The following is a 22123-nucleotide window of genomic DNA, read 5'->3' as shown; positions in this document are numbered from 1 at the left end:
TCCTGTCCTCCCAGAGGAAGAAAGAGGATCCAGGTAAGTCAGACAAATCGAGCTGGGATACTAGGCAAACTTATTTTTACAATCTTACCTATTTGATCCCCTCAAGCCATGTGTAAGGAGGCTAATTCACATTTGGGAGAGTAAGGGAGGAATGCCCCCCCCCCAGGATGCAAGGAAGGCTCAGCTTCAGTCAGCAGCCAGATCAGCTCCCTCGCTTGGAATGAAATCTTGGAGGGCCCTTGGGTGGGGTGCTCGACTGGTTTCGGTTTTTGTTTTCTTGGACAATAAAAACAAGGAGAAGGCCAGGGAAGGTGACACAGAGGCAGGAAGCACACCTTACACAGCCAATTAGCACTTGAATTCTAGAAACAGATCCCATTTCAAGGGTTCCCCATATCATTTCCTCCTGATTAACAAAACTGCATTGCTGAAAAATGGATCTTCTTAGGGCACAAAAAGTCAAGCCAGGCCCAGCCTTCCATTTCCCATAATGGCAACAGCTCCCCTTCTTCCCATTTGGACTCCAGAAGCAGCTGTCCAAAACTACAAGCTGACAATGTCAGCAGCATACAAAGAAAATATATATAAAATGTTTTATTATTGGCATTTGCCCCCAGCCAGATTGGCAAAAATGTACCCAAGTAGACCAGCTGAATGCTGGAAATGTAAGAGGAGGCAAGGAACATGTTACCATATGTGGTGGCTATGCCCAGATGCAAGGAAATACTGGCCAAAGATAAGAAAATGGCTAGAAGAAATTACTAAACAACAAATAGATCTAATACCAGAACTATTCTTACTAGGTATATTAAGGGGAAATTATAATAAAAAAATCAGTATATCATATTACACATAATAACAGCAGCTAGAATACTGGAAAAACAATAGAACTCTCTGATGAAATTGTGATAAAAAAAAAGTATTAGAATGTGCGGAGATGGACAGGCTAACAATGTAAATAAAAGAAAGATGAAATGGAATACTGTTTGATTTGGGACACCTGGTATAACTGGTTAGAGAATAGAAGCAAAGAATAAGAATAAGAATAAGAATGAAGGAGATATACTGATAGTGGAGCGCTGTAAAGATCAAAATTGTAATATAAAATGAAGAAAACTGTTCAATAAAAACTATTTTTTTAAAAATGCAGCTGCATCTCTTACCCAGCCAGCCACAGGCTATATTGCAAGCAAATTATGAGCCATCATTGATAGATACAGAAGAAGTCAGAATATGCCTCTTCCTGCACTGCGCTATGGCCAGTCCAAACTATATGTTCCCAATGAGATCCAACTGGCTCAGCCATGCTCTGTTTTGCCTTCCTCACTCTCATCTCATTTCAGGACTTGGCCTAAAATACCTCCAGGTCCCCTCCTTCAAACACCCATCAGCCAGCTGAGCTGAACTTTGAACCCTGCTTAAAACAATGAAGAATTGTGGTGCCACTTTCCGCAAGATCCCCTACACACGCACACCCAAATCTTGTTCCAACAAGCATCACATGCTCCCTTTGAAAGTCCTCTTGTTTCAATAGCCAGGGCTAAGTCCCTGGCAAGCCATCAACAAGCTGGCAGCCAGAGACCGAGGGAAGGGTTGAGGCTCAATGAGAGGCTGGCAGAAATGTTGCCCTTTATGATGGGAGAGGGGAGGACCCACACCTCTTGGTTGGCTATGGGGCTATGGGACATTCTTGGCAAAGAATAAAAACTCTCCCATGGCAAACCCTCCTTATGGTGAAACTCTGACAAAAGTCCCCCATTCTTTGATTGTCAAAAATCGAGGCCAAGAGGGACAATTAACACTTCACAGCAATGGAGGGAAAGAATGAGGCAGCTGAGGGGCCAGAGTTCTCCAGGGGATTTTCAGTTGGATAAAATTAGATTAGAAACATCCACGGTGCTGTTGAGAAACACAGGTACCTACCCGCCTCTTCTTTGAGTTTTTCAGTGGTCAGCAGAAAGAAAAGCATGAAAGCTTGTAACATTATTTGGAACAATCGTCAAGAAGCAGAACTGTAGCATCCTATCACTCTACGAGACGCAAGCCCATGCTTGCTTTGCCCTCCTTCGGACACATCCTTCGCACGCTCCTGCACGGGCAAGTTTGTGCAAACTTTTTTTCCTTTATTCTTCAGCCTGTTGAGTAACTCAGAGGAAGCTGTGCTGCCCCACACTGTACACCCTCTCCTAGAGGGTCCTTGGAGAGGACCCAAACTCAGCTGCACTTACTCCCCACCTTCCCCTGGAAATGCCACTTTCTCATCAGTTTGGCCTTGGAAGCCAGGAAGAGAAGGATCTTCTCAGAAGCCTGGTTAACAGACTTCATGCAGAGACTCGAGGGAGTCTGTGAAGGAATTTCCTGTGGAGGTGGGAGGAGGTTCTGCACCACAATGCCCTTCAGCAGGGAAAACCAGGTGCAAACTGATAAAAAAAAATCGCCTTCCTCTGTTCCAAGAACAGAACTCATAATTCCTTGTCAACCCAACAGTACCCCAAAAAGCCACCATCCTAATTATAGCAGCTGGAAATAAAAGGATCTGAAATAGCAGGAAAATTAGATCTTGATGTTTGAAACAACACAGGAAGTCGGCTAATATCAAGGAAATTCAACATTTATTGCAAATATTTTCTTGTAGCAACCTAAAAGAAGATTCTGCACATGGATATCAACAGATACATAACATTAAATATATTCCACCAACTAAGATGGAGAAATTGTTAAGTCAATAAAAACAGGAGCTGGTACTGCATCTCAGATAAGATATCCCTGACCTCCCAAAACAATGTTCCATTAGATTACACAGCAACGATAAAGGTTTAATAGATTAGATTTCATATTGCCTGAAGATCTCATGCACGAAATTCATGATGCTATTAAGATCAGGCAAACAAAAATATGATGAAATAAAGCAAAGTGAAACAGCTGTCCACTAAAAGGGAGGCAGAAAGCAAAACCCAACAGAGAACAGCAAGAGAGGCAGTAGCTAAATATACTGTACAGAAAAAGTCTGCAAAAAATCAATGATAGGTACAAAGGTTGGATCACCAAAACAGATCCAGTTAAACAGTGAAGTGGGCTTTTTTTAAAAATTTGCATTTATATCCTGCCCTTCTCCGAAGACTCAGGGCGGCTTACACTGTGTTAAGCAATAGTCTTCATCCATTTGTATATTATATACAAAGTCAACTTTTATTGCCCCCCCAACAATCTGGGTCCTCATTTTACCTACCTTATAAAGGATGGAAGGCTGAGTCAACCTGGGGCCTGGTGGGACTAGAACCTGCAGTAATTGCAAGCAGCTGCTGTTAATAACAGACTGTCTTAGCAGTCTGAGCCACTCAAGGCTTAGAAAATACTGCTAACAACAAAGTTATAGTTGAGAAATACCAGCTGAACCACTTCATGATAAGGCAGTTAAAAGGATTTGTTAGTACTCAATTTAAAATCCCTCCAGAATGTGCAGCGCGAAAGAATGTCCCAAAGCATTAAACAACTCCATATAGCACAGGATAGCAAAATAATGTCCATTTGCCATTCAGACTTAAAGGATACATGGAGTGAAAACGGCTGGATGCAGAAGAGGCTCCCGAAATCACAGTGCTGACATCCAATGGACCATGGAGGTCCCCAAAAGCCCCTCCCCCGCCTTGGCTTTAGATTTTGGTCCCTTTGCAGGCAACCCATTGGGAAGAGTCCCGGAAGGGCAGGTGCCCCAGGCTGTTGCCCCCCCCCCCCGTCTGCCCACTTATTGGCAAAGGCGGCCAGAGCTCTGCATTCCCTTAGCATGCAGAGTATGACCAGAGGAAAGGAACAGAAACGGGGCTCAAATCGCCAGGAGAACCGTCAACAGATGATGCCAGTGTGGCGGCGGAGGGCGAGGGGGACCCCAATAGATCTCGGAGAGGGAGAAGCCCCCCCCCTCCATCCTCCTGGATCTTCTGCAGTGAAGCCCGAGAGGACTTCCGTCTCCTCTCCCCCCCCCCTCCGGGACCCTCCCATCCCTCTTGGAGCTTTTGACGGGGCTCTTGGCGTCTCTCGGCCCAAAGGCCAGGGCTACCGGGTGTCCCCCCGGGCTGAAGGGAGCCTCCTCTCGGTCGACGCCCTCCTGCCTTCCCGAGGGGGACTCCCAGGCGAGGCTGGTCGGAGACCGGGACAGGCCCGGGGAGCCCCTCAGCCTCGCCCGGCTCCGTTCTCGGGCCATTCGGAGCCCAGGACGAGGCGGGGCCGCTTCCTCCTCACTCACCGGCCCCGGCGGAGCAGCACCCGGGCCCGCGGCCTTCCCCGCTCCGCCGACGCGCGTCCCGGCGTCCCTTTTGGCAAGAGGAAAGCCGGCCGGCCGGCCTGCGGCAGAGCAGACGGAGCTGGCTTCTCGGGCCGCGCGAACCGGGCAAGGCGAGAGACCTCATGAAGGAAAGGCGGGGCGTGACGCTTCGGCCGGGCACGGTGACGTCACCAGGGGCGCTCGCGCTGCTCACCTCGGCTCGCCTGCGCTCCGGTTCCTCGCGCCGCCAGCTCCGCTTCCTCACCACCGGACCCCGCTCGCTCCCGATTGGCCGCTTCCGCGACCCTCCCGCTTCTCACTGGCCTCTGGTGAAGACGCCCCTTTTCTTTCCTCTGTGGCCACGCCTCCTCGCCTCCGCCTCTCCCCTGTCACTCACCCACACTTTCAAGCCTGGCGCCTTCGAGCCGATCGTTCCGCCCACCTTTCGGAATTACGTCTTCTCGTTGGCTACTTGTCTCGCCGGGCGTAAGCGTCTAGTGGTTTCTCTTTACGCCAGTCCTCACACCCAGCCGCAGCTATTGGCCGGGAGGTCCCACCTCATCGCTTCTATTGAGTCGTTTCTCAGAGCTTGGTTTGTTCCGCCCCGCGCAAGAAGGGAGACAGAGAAAAGTGCCCAGGAGCCTCTCCCGTCCTCTGATTGGCTGCTGGTGGGAGGGGGCGTTCCCTTGAAGGCTCCTGCACGTGGCGCACAGCTGGCCGTCCGCTTCCCCTCGTTGTTTCTGCTGCCGTTAGGCAGGCGGGCGGCTGGGAGGGCCGGGCTGGGCCGGAGACCTCCTGCCCGTTTCAGAAGCGCCGCTGAGCCGCGGGACAGAAGTGGCGGCCTTGAGCCCATCTTGACTGATCTTGAAAAGCTGCGCTGGGTTTATTTCTTTATTAATTCTGAAAGTATTTGGCCACCGACTCAGGAGCCAGCCAGAGAAATAAGAAATCATAAGAAAACGACTGACTTAGTTCATGCTTGGATGGGAGACCATGAGAAAATACCACGCCAGGAGAAGGCCAAGGGAGCCATTTTTGAAATGCTGCCAAAAAAGCAACCAAATCCCTTACCTTTAGGAAGATGTTCTCCAGCCTTTCGAGTAAATTAGGACACGCCTAATCTGCTCACACAAATGCTTTTTAAAGATTTCTGGATAACGATTGAAGTTGCCTTTTCTCTTTTTATTACTATTTTATTGTTATTATATTTTTATCCCACCTTTACTACTTTATAAACAACTCAAGTGGCAAACATGCACAATGCTCCTCCTTCCTCCTATTTGCTCAGAAACTAGCGAGGTGGGTTGGGGACTGAGAAAGAGACCCTGGCCCAAAATCTCCCAGATGGCTTCCATGCTTAAGGCGGAACTAGAACTCACCATCTCCTGGTTTCTAGGCCAGCGCTTTGACCATACAACAAATTGGCTCATCAAACTACTATTTTGATGCCTTTCTGTTCAAACGACGCTATAGAGCACTGCACACCAGAACAACTAGACACAAGAACAGTTTTTTCCCGAAGGCCATCACTCTGCTAAACAAATAATTCCCTCAACACTGTCAGACTATTTACTGAATCTGCACTACTATTAATCGTTTCATAGTTCCCATCACCAATCTCTTTCCACTTATGACTGTATGACTATAACTTGTTGCTGGCAATCCTTATGATTTATATTGATATATTGATCATCAATATAAAGTGTTGTAAATGTTGTACCTTGATGAACGTATCTTTTCTTTTATGTACACTGAGAGCCTATGCACCAAGACAAATTCCTTGTGTGTCCAATCACACTTGGCCAATAAAATTCTATTCTATTCTATTCTAATGGCTCCCAGCTTAGACATAAAAAACCCCGCCGGTCATTAAAAAACGCTATCGGCTGGGCTGGGACCATTATCCTTGTATCCTTAGGATATATATTTATATTGTTTCCTGATTGCTTATCTGTACCCTATGACTATCGTTAAGTGTTGTACCTTAGAATTCTTGACGAATGTATCTTTTCTTTATGTACACTTGGAGCATATGAACCAAGACAAATACTTTGTGTGTCCAATCACACTTGGCCAATAAAAAATTCCTATTCTATTCTATTCGCCCACGACCCCAACCGGTCCCGCCCAGAGCCCAGCCGCTGCAGCTTCGCCTCGCACCGGCTGCGGCTTTTCCAGAAACAAACGCGGGACGTCCACCGGGGGGCGCCAGAGTCGCGCAGGTGCGCGGGGAGGGAGGGGCTGACCCCTCCTCCCGATCTACAGCTGGAGCCTGCACAGCCTCTGCAGCCGCCAGACTGGAAAGACTAAGCGAGGCCAAATGAAACGGCCGTATATTTCCCCGCCTGTAGCCTTTCAGAGGCCGGTGGAGGAAGGAGCCGGATGTGCGGAGTCTCTGGGGGAAAAGGGCTCCGCAGCCCAAGCGCACCGCTCCGCCTCCCCAGGCACCGCAGGCACTCAGGCCGCCCTGTCCCGGTCACTGAGACCGGGAAGTGTTGAGCCGGGGCCGTTTCCGCCTTCCAGGGGACTCATTACTTCCTCGGCCGCCTAGCCTGCCCTGGTCCCGGGAGCCCCGCGCCCCCCGCCTACGCTGCTCTCCCCTTCTGACTGGGGTGAGGGCGCCCCCTCTTCTCTGCGGAACCGCGGGCCCTGGGTCTCCGGGGACTTAATCCAGCGTCCCTCTGGCTGTGCTGAGCAGCAACGGGTATCCTTTGGAATAATCCACCCCCTCCTTCGACTCCAGACCTGGCCTAAGCGCTGCAGGAGTAGCTTGGCCTTCAGGCTCTGCTCCAGAGTCCCCACACCGCTGAGGCCAAACTCTACCTGGCTTCCTAAGATCCATCATCCCTTCCCTGAAGAAGGGTGCGGTATCTGCTGTGGGAAGCAGGGAGAGGCCCCCAAGCCCTTTGCTCCCTGCCTGGGGACGTGTCTGGAGGGCCTGTTGAGAAAGTCCAAAGAGTTCAAGACTGCAAAAGTCACTCCTCCTCCCCACCTCCATGAATCATGCAACAAAGAGGGAGGAAAAAGCGCCGGCTGAGCAGAGCGACTTGACTCTTTGTCCTGCAGCCAGCCGGGCTCCAAACCCCCATGACCAAGCACACAGGCTTCCGGAGGGCCTGCTCGCTGAGGGTGCCCAAGGCCCCGGGGCTCCTGGATCGTGTCCCTGGAAGCTCCTATGGCTCCTTGGAGGAGGCCCCTCTCCCCTGGGAAGCCGAGGAGGCTCCTTGGAGGGCGGACGGCAGCCTGGGCCAAAGCCAGGAAAGAGCTTCCCAGGAAGCAGCCAGAAAGAAGGGCAGCTGCAGACACCAAGCCCTAAGCCTGAAGGGGCAGGACATGAAGGACGAAGAGGCCAGCCCGGCAGGTGAAGCCAGTGACGGGCATCTGCTCATTGGGCAGGCTCACGGCAAAGCCCAAGCCAGCAACAGGGTGAAGCGGTGCCAAAAGGTAAGGGGAGGAGGGTTCAGCCATTTTGGGGGGAAGGCAGGTTGCTGCCAAAAGGAGTCTGCCCTCCCCAGAGATTTTTCAACCGGGACAAGATTGAGTTCCCAAGGGAGCCTCACCACGCAACCCCATCCACCATTCTCTTGCTGGATGAGCGGACGAGGTAATGCAGGACAGCAGAATCCGCTGCAGCCCAAAGGCCTCTAAGTTGCCAGGCAGTGGCAAGGAACAAGACCTTCTCCCTTCTGCCTCCCCACAGAAGCAGGAGGGCTTCCAACTTTTTCCAGTCATCCCTGGAACGGATCACTTTGAGAGAGGGTCCCCGTCCTTCCATCTTAGTTTTGTGGCCTCACTTTGCACAGGTATGGAAGCTGCTCTGGAGCTGCTAAAGCTGATTTGAGGCTTAGCTGGCTGCCATTCTGGCAAGCGAGGTCCACACACACACACACACACACACACACACACACCCTTACCCTGCTTTCCCCGCTATGTTCCTCCCAAGAGATCGTGCAATCGATGGCTTCATAGGATGGGCTGGTCATCTACCTGCTTGGACACAACTCCGCCCCCTTTCATCTTTTCCAAAGGTCTGTGACTCTTTCTCTGGGCGTCCATCTGGGCTGCGGAGAGTGTGACACTTGGTGGTATTTTCTGCCCTCCCGGGAGGGAGGCAAAAACAGGCAGGAAGGGAGCCTCTTATCTTCTTCCATTCCTTATTATCTAATCCCAGCACTGCTCAGCCGAGGCAGTTTCTGAAAGGCTCCCAGAGGCCTCTGTGAGGTTCACCAGGGACCCCAGCCTCTGCGCTTCTTTCCCATCCTCTTCAGCCTCTGGGAACAAGGACCCACATAGTTTTCTGCAGCTGAGCCAGACCTGGGTCAAACCCACTTCCCCCACTTTGGGCTGGGGAGAAGAGGTCCCCATTGTTATCCTCCTATTTGGGTCCTCCTATTTAGCTCTCCATGTAGACAACACATACACACACAAAATAGTGGGACAAAGCCCAGAGAGTCAGGATAAAACTCAGGCGTTGTGTCTGCTTGCTCCCAGCAGGTCAATCGTACCCTCCAGAGGGGCTGGCAGAGCTTCCTCGCCAACATGCACAGACTGATGCTGATGCGTTCGGCCTCCCTGCCCACCCGCAGACAATGACGGTCCTGTTCCTGGAAGCAGCTCCCCTGGAAGGAGCAGAGCAGACCCCAGAGAGCCACGGGACAGTCTCTTGGACAGGCCACCCACCAACGGCCCCAGCAAGGATGGAGAACCATTTCTCACAGGGGGAGGGCTTCCCTATCAGAGTGGAGAACAGCTGCTGCCCTCCTTCTCCAATGGGAACTGCCCCAGGCCTTCTCCTGTCCCCAGATGGCCTGGAGGAGCACCCAGAAGGCAAGGAGATTCAGGACCCTCGCGTGCCCTCTGATTCGTGGATCCTGGTTCTCACCTGTGGATAAGACAGGGTTGGGCAGCCACATGGACAACTCACCTCAAGCAGGCTTGTGAAGAGCAACGGCCTCTCTCTTCTGCAAAGAGTCCTTCTCATACCGATCAATCCCTCCCCCCCCCAACAACTTTGGCTCTTGGCCAGCTGCAGGCATCTTGGCCAGATCCTTAGGGATCTCCCAGGACTGTGATGTTGGGATGTGTGATGTTGAGGGGAAAAGAGAACGGGGGAGGGGGCCTTCTGCCCCTCAAGTGCCATCAATAAAAGAATGAAACCAGAGATTTGCTCTACATTGTACAATTGCAGGGACTATTGAAAGCCCTCCCCCATGCGCACACACACACACACACACACACACACACACACACACACACACACAGAGGGCAACCAAGGATCAGCAATCGGCAGCCATGATTTGAATAACACATGAGATCTACACAAGGAAAGGGACCAGTGGATTTCCAACGGTTTCCTTGGCATCCATTTGTTGATCTATCAGTGTTTGGAGCTGCAAAAGACCCCAGAGTGCCTTGGTAAGGCTGATTTGGGGGGTTCCTATTTTATCCCCAACCCTCCCACAGATCCCCCAAGTAGGGTGAGCCCAGAGCTGGCCGCCAGTCTGTTTTCCATGCCAGTCCCTCTCTCCTGTCTTTGGCTCTTCAAGGGTGGCAGGAATCTTGGTCCCAGCATTTCTCACTATGTCCAAACTGGCTTAGTTCATTGGGATTCCGTCTGAGTAGAAGCCCATCGCCTGTGTAGCCAGTTGAGTAAAGGGTTCTTTCACACTGACTGACGGGCCTGGGGTGTACGGTTATGTGAAGGCGGACTGTAACCCGCCTTCTTTGGCTTTGGTTGAAGACTTGCAACCAAAGTTAGTGGCCATCCACAGGCCATCTTGCTGTCTTCAGGATTTAACTACCCTGCCTGAGGAAAAACAAAAGAATTTTGCTGGGCATTATATAAACCAGTCAAAGAAATCCAATTTAAAAAGCATTTGGGGGCCAAACTCGCTCGCTCCCCCCAGGACCAGCTGCCAAAGAGCCCAAGAGAAGGAGCCAAGGCCGCTCTGGCCAAAGAGCTGTGGGTTCTGCAATGTCACCAGGCTCCTCTGGGTTGAGAGCTGCAAGGAAAGATGGCAAAGGTGGGAGGACAAAGCTGGGCCAAGAGCTGGACCCACCTGGAAGCAAGCGAGGGAGCAGCACAGGCTGAGGATTCACGGTCCCAGATTGGCTGTGAAGTTAGCACCGTTCACCTTCACACAGAAATGTGCTAAAATGTACTGAGGACAAAAGGGCACCCATAGATAAAGTGTATGGCAACATAAAAGTTAATCAAGGCACAGAAGCTTGTCTCTTCACAGCGGCCAGCCGGCTGAAAGGAGGAAAGCAGAATGGAGCAAAAAGCAGAATGGGCCACAGACATCTTGACAGCTGGGAGGGGGGTAGAGGGTCTCCTTTGGGGAGGGCAGCCAGATAGAAACCTCACGGCAGAGTCCAAGTCTGACATGGCAGGATAATTCCTTCCCACAGTTTAAAGCATTACAAGGGCCTCCCATGAAAAAAGCCAAGATCCAGACTGAGCAATTCCCATCATATGGCTAAATACTTCAGGTAGATTCTGAACTCTTGAGGCTTCCCTGTTCTGCAGTGACTATAATTGCGAAATTATAGTCTGTTTCTGAGCACCAACCTGCGTCCACCTCATCGTCCCCCAAAACCACATTGAAGGGCAGTTCTGAACTCTTGTCAGACGGAATCGAGTCCTGGCTGATGTCTCCAATTTCAGGGAGAATCATCATCCCAGCCTGGGGAGGGGGGGAGGGCACTGGTTGCCATGTTTGGAGGGGCATTTGGAGGATCAGGGTTGGGAGGGGAATGTGCCCACTGCTGCTGGTGTGATGAGGGGGGCTCTGGAGATAGGGGTGGGCTGCTGGCTGAAGTGCTGCTCCCCCCACCCAGCAAGAGAAGCAGGATCAGGGAAAGGGGCCATGGTGTTGGGCCGTGGTGGCTCAGGCTGTAAGAAGCCTGTTATTAAAACACAGCAGCCTGCAGTTACTGCAGGTACAAGTCCCACCAGGCCCAAGGTTGACTCAGCCTTCCATCCTTTATAAGGTAGGTAAAATGAGGACCCAGATTGTTGGGGGCAATAAGTTGACTTTGTATATAATATACAAATGGATGAAGACTATTGCTTGACATAGTGTAAGCTGCCCTGAGTCTTCGGAGAAGGGCGGGATATAAATGTAAATAAAAAAAGGGGGGGGAGTGGAGAGGAGTTGCCCTGCCCATATGTTTTGCAGGGTGGAAATATCTTGTGGTACACAAGTGGCCTCTCCCCCTTTGCTCTCTCAATCTGTCCGGGACAGCCAATCTGACTGCTTGGTGGCCAAGACAAAACAGAGACTCTTAAGACACCAACTTTCCAGCCGGCCCTTCTCATTCCAGGGAGAGGTCCTTGAGAGGCACAGGGAGGCATCTGTGACTGCTGCTCTCAGACCAGGGGTTTAGACCAAATCACCCAATCCGGTAGCGATGGCGGCGGGTGGTTCAGAGAACCAGTAGCAAAAATCCCTGCCCCCCCATGCCCAGCTGAGCCGCGCAATCATCAGAGGTATTTTTTTTTACTTTTTACTTTTACTTCAGCCGAAAAAATTCTTTTAAAAGTTTAAAAAAAAAGGCTCTGATGATCACATGGCTAAGCTGGGATCTCAGAGGCTTTTAAAAGGATTTTTTCAACCGAAGAGGTTGTAAAAAAAATGCTTTTAAAAGGCTGTAATGATCCCAGCTGAGTTGCCTGATCGTCAGAGGCTTTTATTTTAAAAGCTTTTTTTTTTTGCCTTTAAAAGGAAAAAAAAGCCTCTGACGATCAGGCAACTCAGTTGGAATCATCGCAGCCTTTTAAAAGCATTTTTTACAAGCTCTTCCACTTAAGAGGTTGTAGAAAAAATGCTTTTAAAAGTTAAAAAAAAGTTGGCCATGCCCACCCAGTCACATTACCCAGCCATGTCCACAGAACCGGTAGTGACAAATTTTACATTTCCCCATTGTCTCAGACCCACCCAGCCTTTTCAGAGGAGATAGATAACTTCTGGGCTCAGCTGACCCATAGGCATCCTTAGTGTGACCCCACCAGGACAACCTTCCCACCCACCCCCATTGGCAGATCTTTGCAGCTGCAGTGGAAATGCTGGAACCCAGGGTAAGACCCCCGAATTGAATTTAACCTGTTCTTTCCAGGGTCCCAAGTCTTGAGCAGATGGAGGTGGGTGGGGTTTCTTTTGCACTTAGCTCTGCTACATTTTGCTGCCTGTTCAAGCCAGCCACGATGACTGCAGGAGTCGGCCCAAGCTGACCGACCAAGTGCAGTGGCAGAGCTGTGCACAGTTTTGCATGTGGGACACGCCTGGCGAGCCCAGAGGTTGCATTGCTGGCTTGAGGCTGGGGCATCATCATTCGCTCATCACCGCAGTCCCCAGGCCAGCTGGCCGGCCAGCTGCAGTGGTTTCGGTGTTCCTTGCTGAGTCTGCAGCGCCAAGCATCTCACTCTCTGGTACAAATGATCTCATGAGCGGAAGTGCCTAAGCCAGCCTAGGGATGGCTTGGGAGGCCTCCAGATTGCCATGGAAAGCCAGGATAGACATTGGGGGGGGAGGAGGAGGATGCTACATCCACACCAGCCCTGGTCTTTTCCACCACTTTTGCAACCGAGTTCCACATCTCTCCAAACCACAAAGTCAGAATTTCCAACTTTAAACGATATTCTTTAATCATAGAGCAATGATAACACTTGTATGTTGCTTTTGTTATTTAGAATCATAGGGCTGAAGGTTCAACCCTGTGTTCTGAGCAAGGATCCTCAGATCACCTCAGATCAAAGGCTGTGCCTGTGCATTGGTGCTCCTGGGATGGAGCCACCCCCTTTCTGGGAAGAAGGCTGCCCCCCACTCCTGTTGCTCAGCATCCACAGCCAGGTAATTTCTCCCTTTCAAGGCCCTACAAAGCAGCAGCACCAGGCAAAGGAACAGGACAGGAGATGGAACCACATTGCGAAGAGTCCCAGGGAACTTTCAGGCTCACCTGAGGTTGGAGGAGGAGGAGGGCAAGAAGGAACCGTGATGGGCCCTTCTCTGGGCAGCCTGTAGGAGGGGGCTGTGGAGTCTCTCCCAGCAGAAGCCAAGGGGTGCAGGAGGAAGCCCAAGGAAATGGGGAGATCACCCTTTTTCTATACCAACCTGGAGAGCCTGAATTCTATTCCTGCCTGAGGCCCAAAACCAGCCCTTGGAAGGAGACAATGACAAACCACCAAGGAAACTTCAGGGACCTGTTTGGGACATGATGTGCTTGAAGGCACACACACAGACACCCGCATGCACACAAACCAGACAGGCTTAAAAGACGAGACTGCAGCATCAGTGCAATGAGCAGACCCTTCTGGTAAACTCCCATGCTCCCTGGAGGGCCGGGGAATGAATGCCACTTATTGCTCTGGTCCCCAAACTCCCCCGTTCCTGCCTGCTCCTCAGCTGGGCTGTGCAACTGCCTCTCCTCCTCCTCCTCCTCCTCCTCCTCCTTCTCCTCCTCAGAAGTGCTGACTCAGGCAAGCTAGCCTTGGTTGCACACGCAATTCTCACACACTCCTCTGGAGAAGCATCCCCAGTGGCTCCCTTTGCTCAGGCTCCATCAGCTCCGTCCATCCCCAAGACAGGCCGAAAGCTCTTTGCAGTCAATGGCTCCCTCCTTTTGGAAGACCTGAAGGCCAGAGGGATGAAGCAACAACCGAGGCATCCGGACAGGAAGCTGTCACCATTTCTCAGGAGAAAACGGCACATTTTCCATTTAGGACTCTGGGCTGTGAAGGGCAGTAAACTTTTCCCCAGATCAGCTGCCTTGGACTCCATTGGTAAGTGGAAACAGGAGGAGGAGGAGGAGGAGGAGGAGGGGGGGGGGGCGGAGCACACAGTAGGGTAATGAGCTGCAGCTGCTCCTCCAGTGAGACTGGCTCTCGCTCTCTCCTCCCAAATGGAAAGATCTGGGCACCAGCAGGAAAACAGCCAAGCCCTGCTGTGGCTTTGGGGCCATGCCTGGCTCTGGGCTGTGGCTTCTGCCTCCTTCCTTCTTTGGACAGCAAAGCCAGCCTTCATCTCCTCTGCTCTCCTTTTTTTTTGCCCCCTCCACATAGACCCTGAGCAGACCCCTCCCTCTGAGGGGTCCGGAGACTCAGCCAGTCTGCCCCAAGGAGAATTCCATTGCTTGGAGGGGGGGAGAGGACTCCTCTGCCCACCTTAGGACTTTGCCCAGAGAACCGAAAGGAACTCCAGCTGCCATCAGAGGAGCCGTGGTCGTGGCTCCTTTGGATCAGCTGCTTTTGTTGCAATTGCCTAGAAAGCTCTAGAAATGAAAAGCAGCTTCTGCAAGTTCTAGCAATGGAGCCAGGTTAAGGCCCCTGGACTTCAATTTCATCCATGACAGGTGCCTACCCAGTGTATGGATGGGCATCCCACCTCCTCACTCCTGAACTTCCTTCCAAGTTCAGCCGTTGCACCCATATCCTTAGACCGGAGGATGCTTTCTGAAGCCCTTTCAACTTGAGGAGGAGGAGGAAGGTTTATGGCTGTGCACACCACAGCATTCTTGCTCCCCTCCCCCCAGTGATTTCAATGGGCTGCAGCTGAAGGGCCCTGTTCACACTGGTAGGTATGCTAGCACTCCTGGATCTCCTCCCTGCCAGCTCAAAATGGGACAGTGCTCCATTACCCCACTCACTTTGGGGGTGGGCCCTTCTGCATTAGACTGCCATTAGTGCTCATCTGCCACCCAATTCCTGTGCCACCCAGGCTGGGAGTCCTTGTGCCCACGTGGGCACTGCTGGTGATCTGAAGCAGCAATGGGAAAGGACGCCTTCCAGCTATGGAGAGGTTGGTTTTCTGAACTTTCCGCTCTCTTTTCTGAGCAGACGCACATTCCTGGATCAGCCTCGCCTGGAAATTGGATGGCATGAGTTAGGGGTCAAAAAAAGCCAGGTAGAGACAGAGAACAGCCCTTGTCCCTGCTGTATGCGGGTGCTTTGTCAACACATGTGCAAGGCCAGTTGGACCTTGATCCCGCCATCTTTTTTTTTTTATTTCATTTTGTCACAACAGTATATACAATCATCACATAAACAATAACCCATCATGAGAGAAAAAAAAGTATATATAAGTAAAAGTATGCAACAACTATGTTAATCTGGTATAATGAAGGGAACAATAGGACAGGAACGGTAGGCACTTTTGTGCTCTTATGCCTTTTTTTGACTTCTCCCCAAATGCTCTTTGGCTCCAACAATTCTCAGAGACCCCAGTCTCATGATTACATAAACTTTTCTTGTGGGGTTGGTATTAAAAAAGATTCTGTGTTTTGTTATTTCTCACATGAGAGAGAGCAATATTGAAAAGCTAAGAGGAAAGCTGACATTCCTGGGCCCCCGGAGCTAATTGGTGAAACCAGGTGGACATTTTGAAGAAGTCATGGCCTTCTAAGAAAAACTCATTCTTAATCAAAGTTATTTGGATCTTCTGACTCCTGGCTGAAGCATCAAAGGACCAGCCCAGTCCTCCTTCTGTTGCTGCTGGAGAAACCTGGGCAAGTCTCTAGAGTTGCACAATGTATTGGAAAGGAAGTTTTAGGAAGACATAAAATTAACCTCATAATTCTGGCTTCATTAGCAGTTCTGAGTGTGGCCAGGAAGAAGGTCTTCTGAGGCTGGCTTCTCTTGATCTTTTCTCTGAAAACTGTCAGTTCCAGGTCTTTTTGATAGTTTCTTGTGTGAGGACTAAGACAGAGGTCAGGAAGAACAGCAGTGAAACATCCCTAGGAGAAGCCTGTATCCCAAGCCAGGCTGGGATCCTGATCCTCTGCCGTTCACTATGGCATCATTAATGTCAGCCACCCTCTATTGCACAGGGATGCATGTATGTATGTGCGTGTACACACACACACACACACACACACACACACACACACACACACACACACACGATTGCTCAATGTTCTCACCCAGAACAAAGAGTCTTTCCATTCCAGCTCCTAATTGTGGCTCACGGTGTGGTTCAGGTCACCTTGGCCAGGAATGGCTGGGCCCCTCGGCAGGGGCTCCTTCTGGGAACATCCCAAGCAAGCTCTCTACTCCTTTGGGGGTGTATAAACCCTAATGCCTCCAGGGAAGCCCCCTCAGGCTTCAGCTTCTTATCCAATGTTTCCTTCCATCCAGACACAGTTCAGGACCATGATCAGCCTCTCTCATTCAAATGGTATGGAGAAGCAGAGCTGATAACATTCCCGGTGACATCGTCCCATTTCTCCCTGGGAAATGGACACCGAGAGGGGCGGCTTTTGGACATGGTCTTCTCTAAGCTCATCTCTTGAAGAAAGAGGGGCCTCTTACTCCTCACCCCCAGACCGAGAAGACTATCAGTCAATGCTATAGGAAGCTGCTGAGCGATCCAGGAGGACCAACCACTCACTTCCCTCTGCCTCTTTCAAGCAGGAGCACATTTAGGAGGAGCAAACAAGGTTGACTAAATTTCCAGACCAGGCCTAAAGGATATTTCTGAGCTCTTGGGAGGATTTCTTTCAGAATAGGTCTGTTTGCCTCTTTAAAGACCTGGGGGGTGGTTGCCACAAAGAGGTGCATCTACAGACTTTCCCCCTTGGCTAAGTTGAACAAGCCAAGATACTTGGCTTTGTAGGTCAGAGAGCTGTCAAGTTCCCATCCACGCCTTGAATACTAAAAGCCACACCAAAGAATTGGACCAGATGACACCCTGGACAGTTTGGCATGTACACAAGCAGAGTGCAAGCTGGCATAAAGAGGCCAAGTCTACTTCCCCAAGTGGCCTGCAGAGTAACATTGAGGGCTCCAAAAGAGCATCTTAAAATGGCTGAAAAGCTTTGCTGGTCTCTTTTGTACCATTCTGTGCTCTGGTGAGTGTCCAGTCAGAGTATAACTTCACTTCTGCTCTGTTTCTGATGGTTTTGTTCTCTGGAGATCCCCAGAAGATCCAGCAGAATTCAAGATGCTGCATTGGAAGCCATTGGTTACTTTTCAAATAAGATGGTGTAAGCTGATTAAATTGATCCAAAAGAGAATCCCCCCATGGGAGAGGGGAAGTCCCCTTCTTTTCTGAGCTACTATTTGAATGCTAAGGTTTATGATTTGAAAGTTGTTACCAACCTACATTTCAAAGGCAGCTGCTGCAGAAGCCCTGGGATCTTCCTGAGGGAAGGCTCCTGACAAGAGAAAACAGGGCAGATCTGTCTGTATTTTCATTGTCAAAGCTGGGTGTGCCTGCATAGATTCACACGTGTGTGTCCTGCTGTTTCCCTTCTTTACCCATGTCCTCCAGAACTTGGAGTTGGCCCCTCGAGGTCCCAAAAAGGGACGGGCTCCCTTCCTCATGACATTTGTCCCATCTTCAAGTCCACAGAAAGAGCCAGCGCCGGATCCGTATGGGATGAATTAAGGGAAGGTTTTGGATTTCCTGCTTTGGGAGGAGAGGCAGCACCAATGGCTCCCACTGGGAGTATGTGGTGGGAGCCCAGGAGGTGGTGACTTTTGACAGATGGCTGGGCCCCGATCCACGAGGTGTGTGGTCACTTCCAGGAAGGGAGTAGAGAAGAGCTGCTCCTGCCCCCCACCCTGGTGGCCCACGGGTGGGCTCCCTGCCCGCTTGGGATCAGCTGCCAGGGACGGCCAAGCAAGCAAGAGAAGCGGGAAGGAAGTTACCTCTCGGGTCTCCGGCCCCCCAGAGCTCACCTTTCTCAAGGGCTTCCCGCTGCCCGAAGGGAAAGGCTTCGAAACCATCCGGGGCAGGAGCGGGAGGGCGCGGCTGAGCAGTCCGCTCGGTGTCGGCCGCGTCGTCACTCGCGTCCTTCGAGAGGTGTCCCAGACCTGCCGGCAGAAGAGGGGGAACGGTAGGCGGACCAGGCAAGAGAAAAAGCGAGGGGGGGGGGCGACGCGAGGATAATAAGCCTGCAGTGGGAAGAGACTCCGAGCTACCGCAATTGCCCGCGATCCGCAAGAGCCGCCCGGGCTCCTCTGCCCTTCCCCGCCCCCTTTCGCATTTCCCCCAGAATGCTCATTTAGTGGCGCTCCAGGATTTCAGGAGTACAGAATTTGGCCCTGGACCGTTAAGCTGCCGTGAACTGAACCAAAGCGCGGGGACCAGGGAGGGGGACTAAAGGGGCAACGTTTCCCTACGAAATGTTGATGATCTCCCCCCCACCCTGCGCGCTTTTTCGTGCGCCGAGGCGTTTCTGCAGCCGTTAAAACCTGAGCCCCTGCTTGGCCAGCATCCGTATGCAGCAGCTGGACCCTCCAGAACCGCCGGACATCGCGAGAGACCTCGGATCAGGCCCCCGCACTCGCTTGCAGGCGCTCCTTGCGGGTTGGCTGCCCTTCCACCACCGCCCCCTGTGTGCGGCGGCTTTCGACATGCCCCCCCCCCACCTCCGCCGCATCCCTAACTTGAACCTGGTCCGCAGAAGGGCAAGCTGGGGGAGGGGGGCTCCGGCACCTGCGCTCCGGCGCAGCCCAGCGGTCGGGGGGCGGGACGAGGCTAGGAGAGGCGGGGCGCCCTGCCCTCCCGGCCGTCCCGCCGCTCCTCCTGCCCGGCCGGGCTCCCAGCGCCGCAGTCCTGCACCGCAGTGGCCACCGCAGCGCCAGGGCCGCTCTCCCGGGGGCGCGCGGGCTGCTTCTCCGCGCCGAAGCTGGTGAGTCCCGAACGCGCTGCGCTTCTCCGCGCCCAGCTGGGCTCCCGTCGGGGAGGCGGTGGAGGTCAGCCGGGCTCGGGCGGAACTGCAGATCGGGCCGGTCCAAGTGCGGAGCATCTTCCGCGCCGCCGCCCCGACTAAGGCGGCGAGACTGGGGTGGCGGTTCTGCCCGAGCTGTCCGGCCGCGGCGGGCTTGCGGTCTGCGGTCCGGACTTCGGGGCGTGACCCGGGAGGGCGTTGGGATTCTTGGGGAGCAGCTGGAGTCCGGGGGATCCTCTCCGCTCCCTTCCCTTCTGGCCTCGGCAGCCCGAGAAAGAGAGAAGGAAACGTGCCAGCGTCGACTTCTTCGGGAAACGTCCGAGCAGGGCGGGGGTGGCTGCTTTTACTTTCCGGGCCAGGAGTAAGGTATCCAAAGTCAGCCTGCCTCTGAAGATGGGTGTTTATTTGCATTCAAAGATTTTCCAATAAAGGAGGAGGGTTAAGAATTGATACTTTAAAACGCAAGTTCTTCTCAGGCTCCACTAATTTACCAAGAAGTGGGGGAGGGGGAATCAGGTACTTCCCCCTTCCAATTGTTCAGCATCCTTCCTGGCAAACATTTTTTTTTCATTTTCTTGAGGAAGTTTGAGCCTGGTGGTTTCTGTAGTGTTTTACTGGTGGGCTTTTCATTTTAGGAAGGGATTTGGTCCTACAAGCAAGATGCATTTCGGAAGATGTTATCTCTGCCTCCTTTCTGATTTTTATTTTGATTCACTTGTTGTGAAGAAAATATCTTACTGGTTGCAAGTAGTATGAGCTGGGGACAATAGGGTCACCGTTGGGTTTCTGGACTAGAAGATCCCATAGATCTCTCCAAGTGGATCTCTCTGTGCTTTCATTGGGAGCGTCGCAACTTCATGCACTGCTCCAGTCCAGGGCTGCATCAGAATGAAGCTCTCCAGCTGGTGTCAGGATCAGGACTGTGAAGCAGCTCCAGAGTTTCCTCAGGAAATCACACCTCGGCTGCTTTAGGCTTCCAGGGATACTACAACTGAATTGGACCTGCTTTGCCTCTCTAAGAAATGGAATTTTCATTATTTATTGTGTAGATGAATGAAACAGAGGCTCTGAAATTGACATGAAGATTAGCACTTGTTGTAGATGAGCCCGAAACACCAATTCAGCCAGCTTCTTTTCCTCATGAAAACTTGGTGGGTTCCTCCCTTCAGTAACTTCTCAGCAGACACCGACTCTTTGACCAGCAGCGTGCTTCTCCTGTTGCTGAAGGGTTTTGGAGAAGCCCCCCCCCCAGAAACCGGCCACTGTGTCCCAGGGAAAGGCTATCTGCCATTTTTCCTAACAGCGGCCTTTGTCACTGCCAAAATCTAGCACTATTATAGACCTTCCCACACCTCCATCATGTGAAGCTTGTCTTTTCCAAGGGCCTAATTGTCTTTTCCAAGGGCCTGAGCCTCTTTCAGAAGAAGGCTGCTGCTGCTGTCCGCCTCCAGCAATGATAGAGAGAAGCCTCTGCCAGGGCCCATCTGCAGAGTCTCTACTGCTGAGCTCCTTGGAGAGGTGGAGAGCAGACAGGGCCATTTGTAGCAGAAGGAGTCCTGCAGCCAGGAGGAGCCCCCCCCCCCGCCGCCCCAAAAGAACCCTGCCAGCTCTCTAGAGAGAGTGTAGCGATATTGGTCTTGCAGGCCAGCCAAGGACTTTCTGGAGGGGGTGCTGGATGTCGCTGCTGGCAGGACAAAGTCCTTCGCAGGAAGGAGCCCTCTTCACAAAAGGCTGCTTCTCATCCCCTTCCCAGGAGCCTTTCAGTCCCCAAATTCTTTCAAGCAGGCCAAGCAGCCACTCTGCTACTGTTGCCTGGAAATAACTCATTATGGTCCCCACAGTTTAATGGCACCAAAGATGCTGGGAAGATGTTTTCTTTTGATGGTGGGCATTGCCCGCTGGAACAGATTAGAACCTACGAGATCTGAGGCAAGCTACCTAAAGTTGGAATCACCAAGTGGAAAAGGAGGGAGAGTCAGCAAAGGCCAGCTGGGCCCCTTGCTGTAGAACCTCTTGATTCAGGAGCAAGTGGGAACATTAAAAGGAGAATTCTGTACGTCTCTTCCCTGGGGTGTTGGATTGAGTAGTGCTGCTGGCTTTTCATACTTCCATATTCTACTCTACTTATGGCTAAAATTGTGGCCAGGTCTGCTGGGGATGACCTTCTTGGGGTTCTTGCTGAATCCCAAGGAGATGGCCCCCTCCAAGGAGCCGCCTGCCCTGAGAGCCACTGGGGCACATGGCAAGACTTGTCTGGAAAGGGCTTCCTGATCTCCTGCCCCAACTTGATGGCAGCTGCTAATGCACGATTTTGTTTCTGATCCCTGTAAACTCTTCAATATCTGCCAGGTTTAAGGAACTGTAAGCTGTGGGGGAAACCCCCAAACTGGTCCATTTTGCACCAAGAAATTTTCAAATTGGTTTCAGCAACTTTTGAGGATGAGAAGACATTCCAGGCTAATCCCAAACAACCTTGGCATGTTTGGGGAGTGCACACTCCCTCTTGGAGCTCATGGGTAAACTTGCCCATTAAGGCCCAGGAGGCCCAGGAAAGTGAGCCCAAACGATGCCCACAGCGGCTGTCCGGAGCTCCCTCAACACTCCAGTGAGAGCAGCAGCCGCAGGGTGGCAGATGGCAGAAAAAGAGGGAGGGGTGGGAATCCAGCCCAGGGGCTTCCCAGAGGCTTGAAAAGACCCTGGGCAATGCTCCAGCCTTCCTGGCTGCTGGCCTGGAGTGGCCCATTGGGCGCTGTGAATGGATTCTCTTCAAATGCTTCGCCATTTGTGGAAGCAACAAGAAATACAGGGAATGCATACCAACAAGGGATATGTGTGTGCGAGGGACAAATATGTGTGTTCATACATACACACACACACACACGATCCTCCAGGCGTGTTCAGCTTTTCCCACCAGAAAACAGGATGCCCCTTGTATACGGGGTGCCCCATTCAAGAGCTCACCCATCTCCACTTTTTCTGAGGCTGGGTCCATCCATGTCTGTTCCTGAAAAGCAGCCAAACACCCCCCCTCCACCCACCCACTTTCTGTGTGGCTAAGGTTAGATCTGAAGATTTACATGTCCCTGTTGGGGTATTTAATCTCCATGTTGGTCTCTGCAGCTCCATTGTGGGTGGTTTTGCCACCAGCAGAAGTGCTCTTCAGAAAGCATGGGAGTTCTGTACTGTGGGCAG

At 51.9% G+C, this 22123-nt stretch overlaps 3 protein-coding genes and 1 long non-coding RNA gene across 14 annotated transcripts in view; 2 read left to right on the top strand and 2 right to left on the bottom strand.

The window, feature by feature from the left end:
• The window catches only part of PC (pyruvate carboxylase), a 146284-nt gene extending 141683 nt beyond the window's left edge, over positions 1-4601 (bottom strand). Inside the window, exon 1 of one of the 3 annotated variants that reach the window (XM_058160809.1) lies at positions 4476-4601. The gene's annotated coding sequence lies outside the window, so the exon portion shown is untranslated. The other 2 variants (XM_058160810.1, XM_058160807.1) reach the window with 2 other exon arrangements.
• Positions 4602-6584: 1983 nt separating this feature from the next.
• On the top strand, positions 6585-9415 carry LOC131186874 (uncharacterized). The gene is made up of 3 exons (XM_058160826.1): positions 6585-7705; positions 7962-8064; positions 8753-9415. The coding sequence occupies exons 1-3, from the start codon at positions 7349-7351 to the stop codon at positions 9151-9153; spliced, it is 861 nt and encodes a 286-aa protein (XP_058016809.1). The 5' UTR covers positions 6585-7348; the 3' UTR covers positions 9154-9415.
• Positions 9416-15249: 5834 nt separating this feature from the next.
• Positions 15250-18067, bottom strand: LOC131186875 (uncharacterized). Its single transcript, XR_009152429.1, has 3 exons — positions 17937-18067; positions 17359-17410; positions 15250-17199 (listed from the first exon to the last, which is right to left on the bottom strand). It is a non-coding gene; the product is annotated as an uncharacterized LOC131186875 (long non-coding RNA).
• BCAN (brevican) overlaps positions 17671-22123 on the top strand; it is a 36585-nt gene continuing 32132 nt past the window's right edge. For 2 of the 9 annotated variants that reach the window (XM_058160817.1, XM_058160815.1), the window contains exon 1: positions 17774-18094. Coding sequence is in view for 4 of the 9 variants with exons in the window: in XM_058160813.1 (XP_058016796.1) it covers positions 18480-18892 (413 nt within the window). In the remaining 5 variants the exon portion in view is untranslated. The other 7 variants (XM_058160814.1, XM_058160816.1, XM_058160820.1 and 4 more) reach the window with 7 other exon arrangements.

The sequence above is a fragment of the Ahaetulla prasina genome, chromosome 17 (genome assembly GCF_028640845.1).
Source record: "Ahaetulla prasina isolate Xishuangbanna chromosome 17, ASM2864084v1, whole genome shotgun sequence".
Classification (NCBI taxonomy): Eukaryota; Metazoa; Chordata; class Lepidosauria; order Squamata; family Colubridae; genus Ahaetulla; species Ahaetulla prasina.
This window is presented reverse-complemented; position numbering and strand designations above follow the sequence as displayed.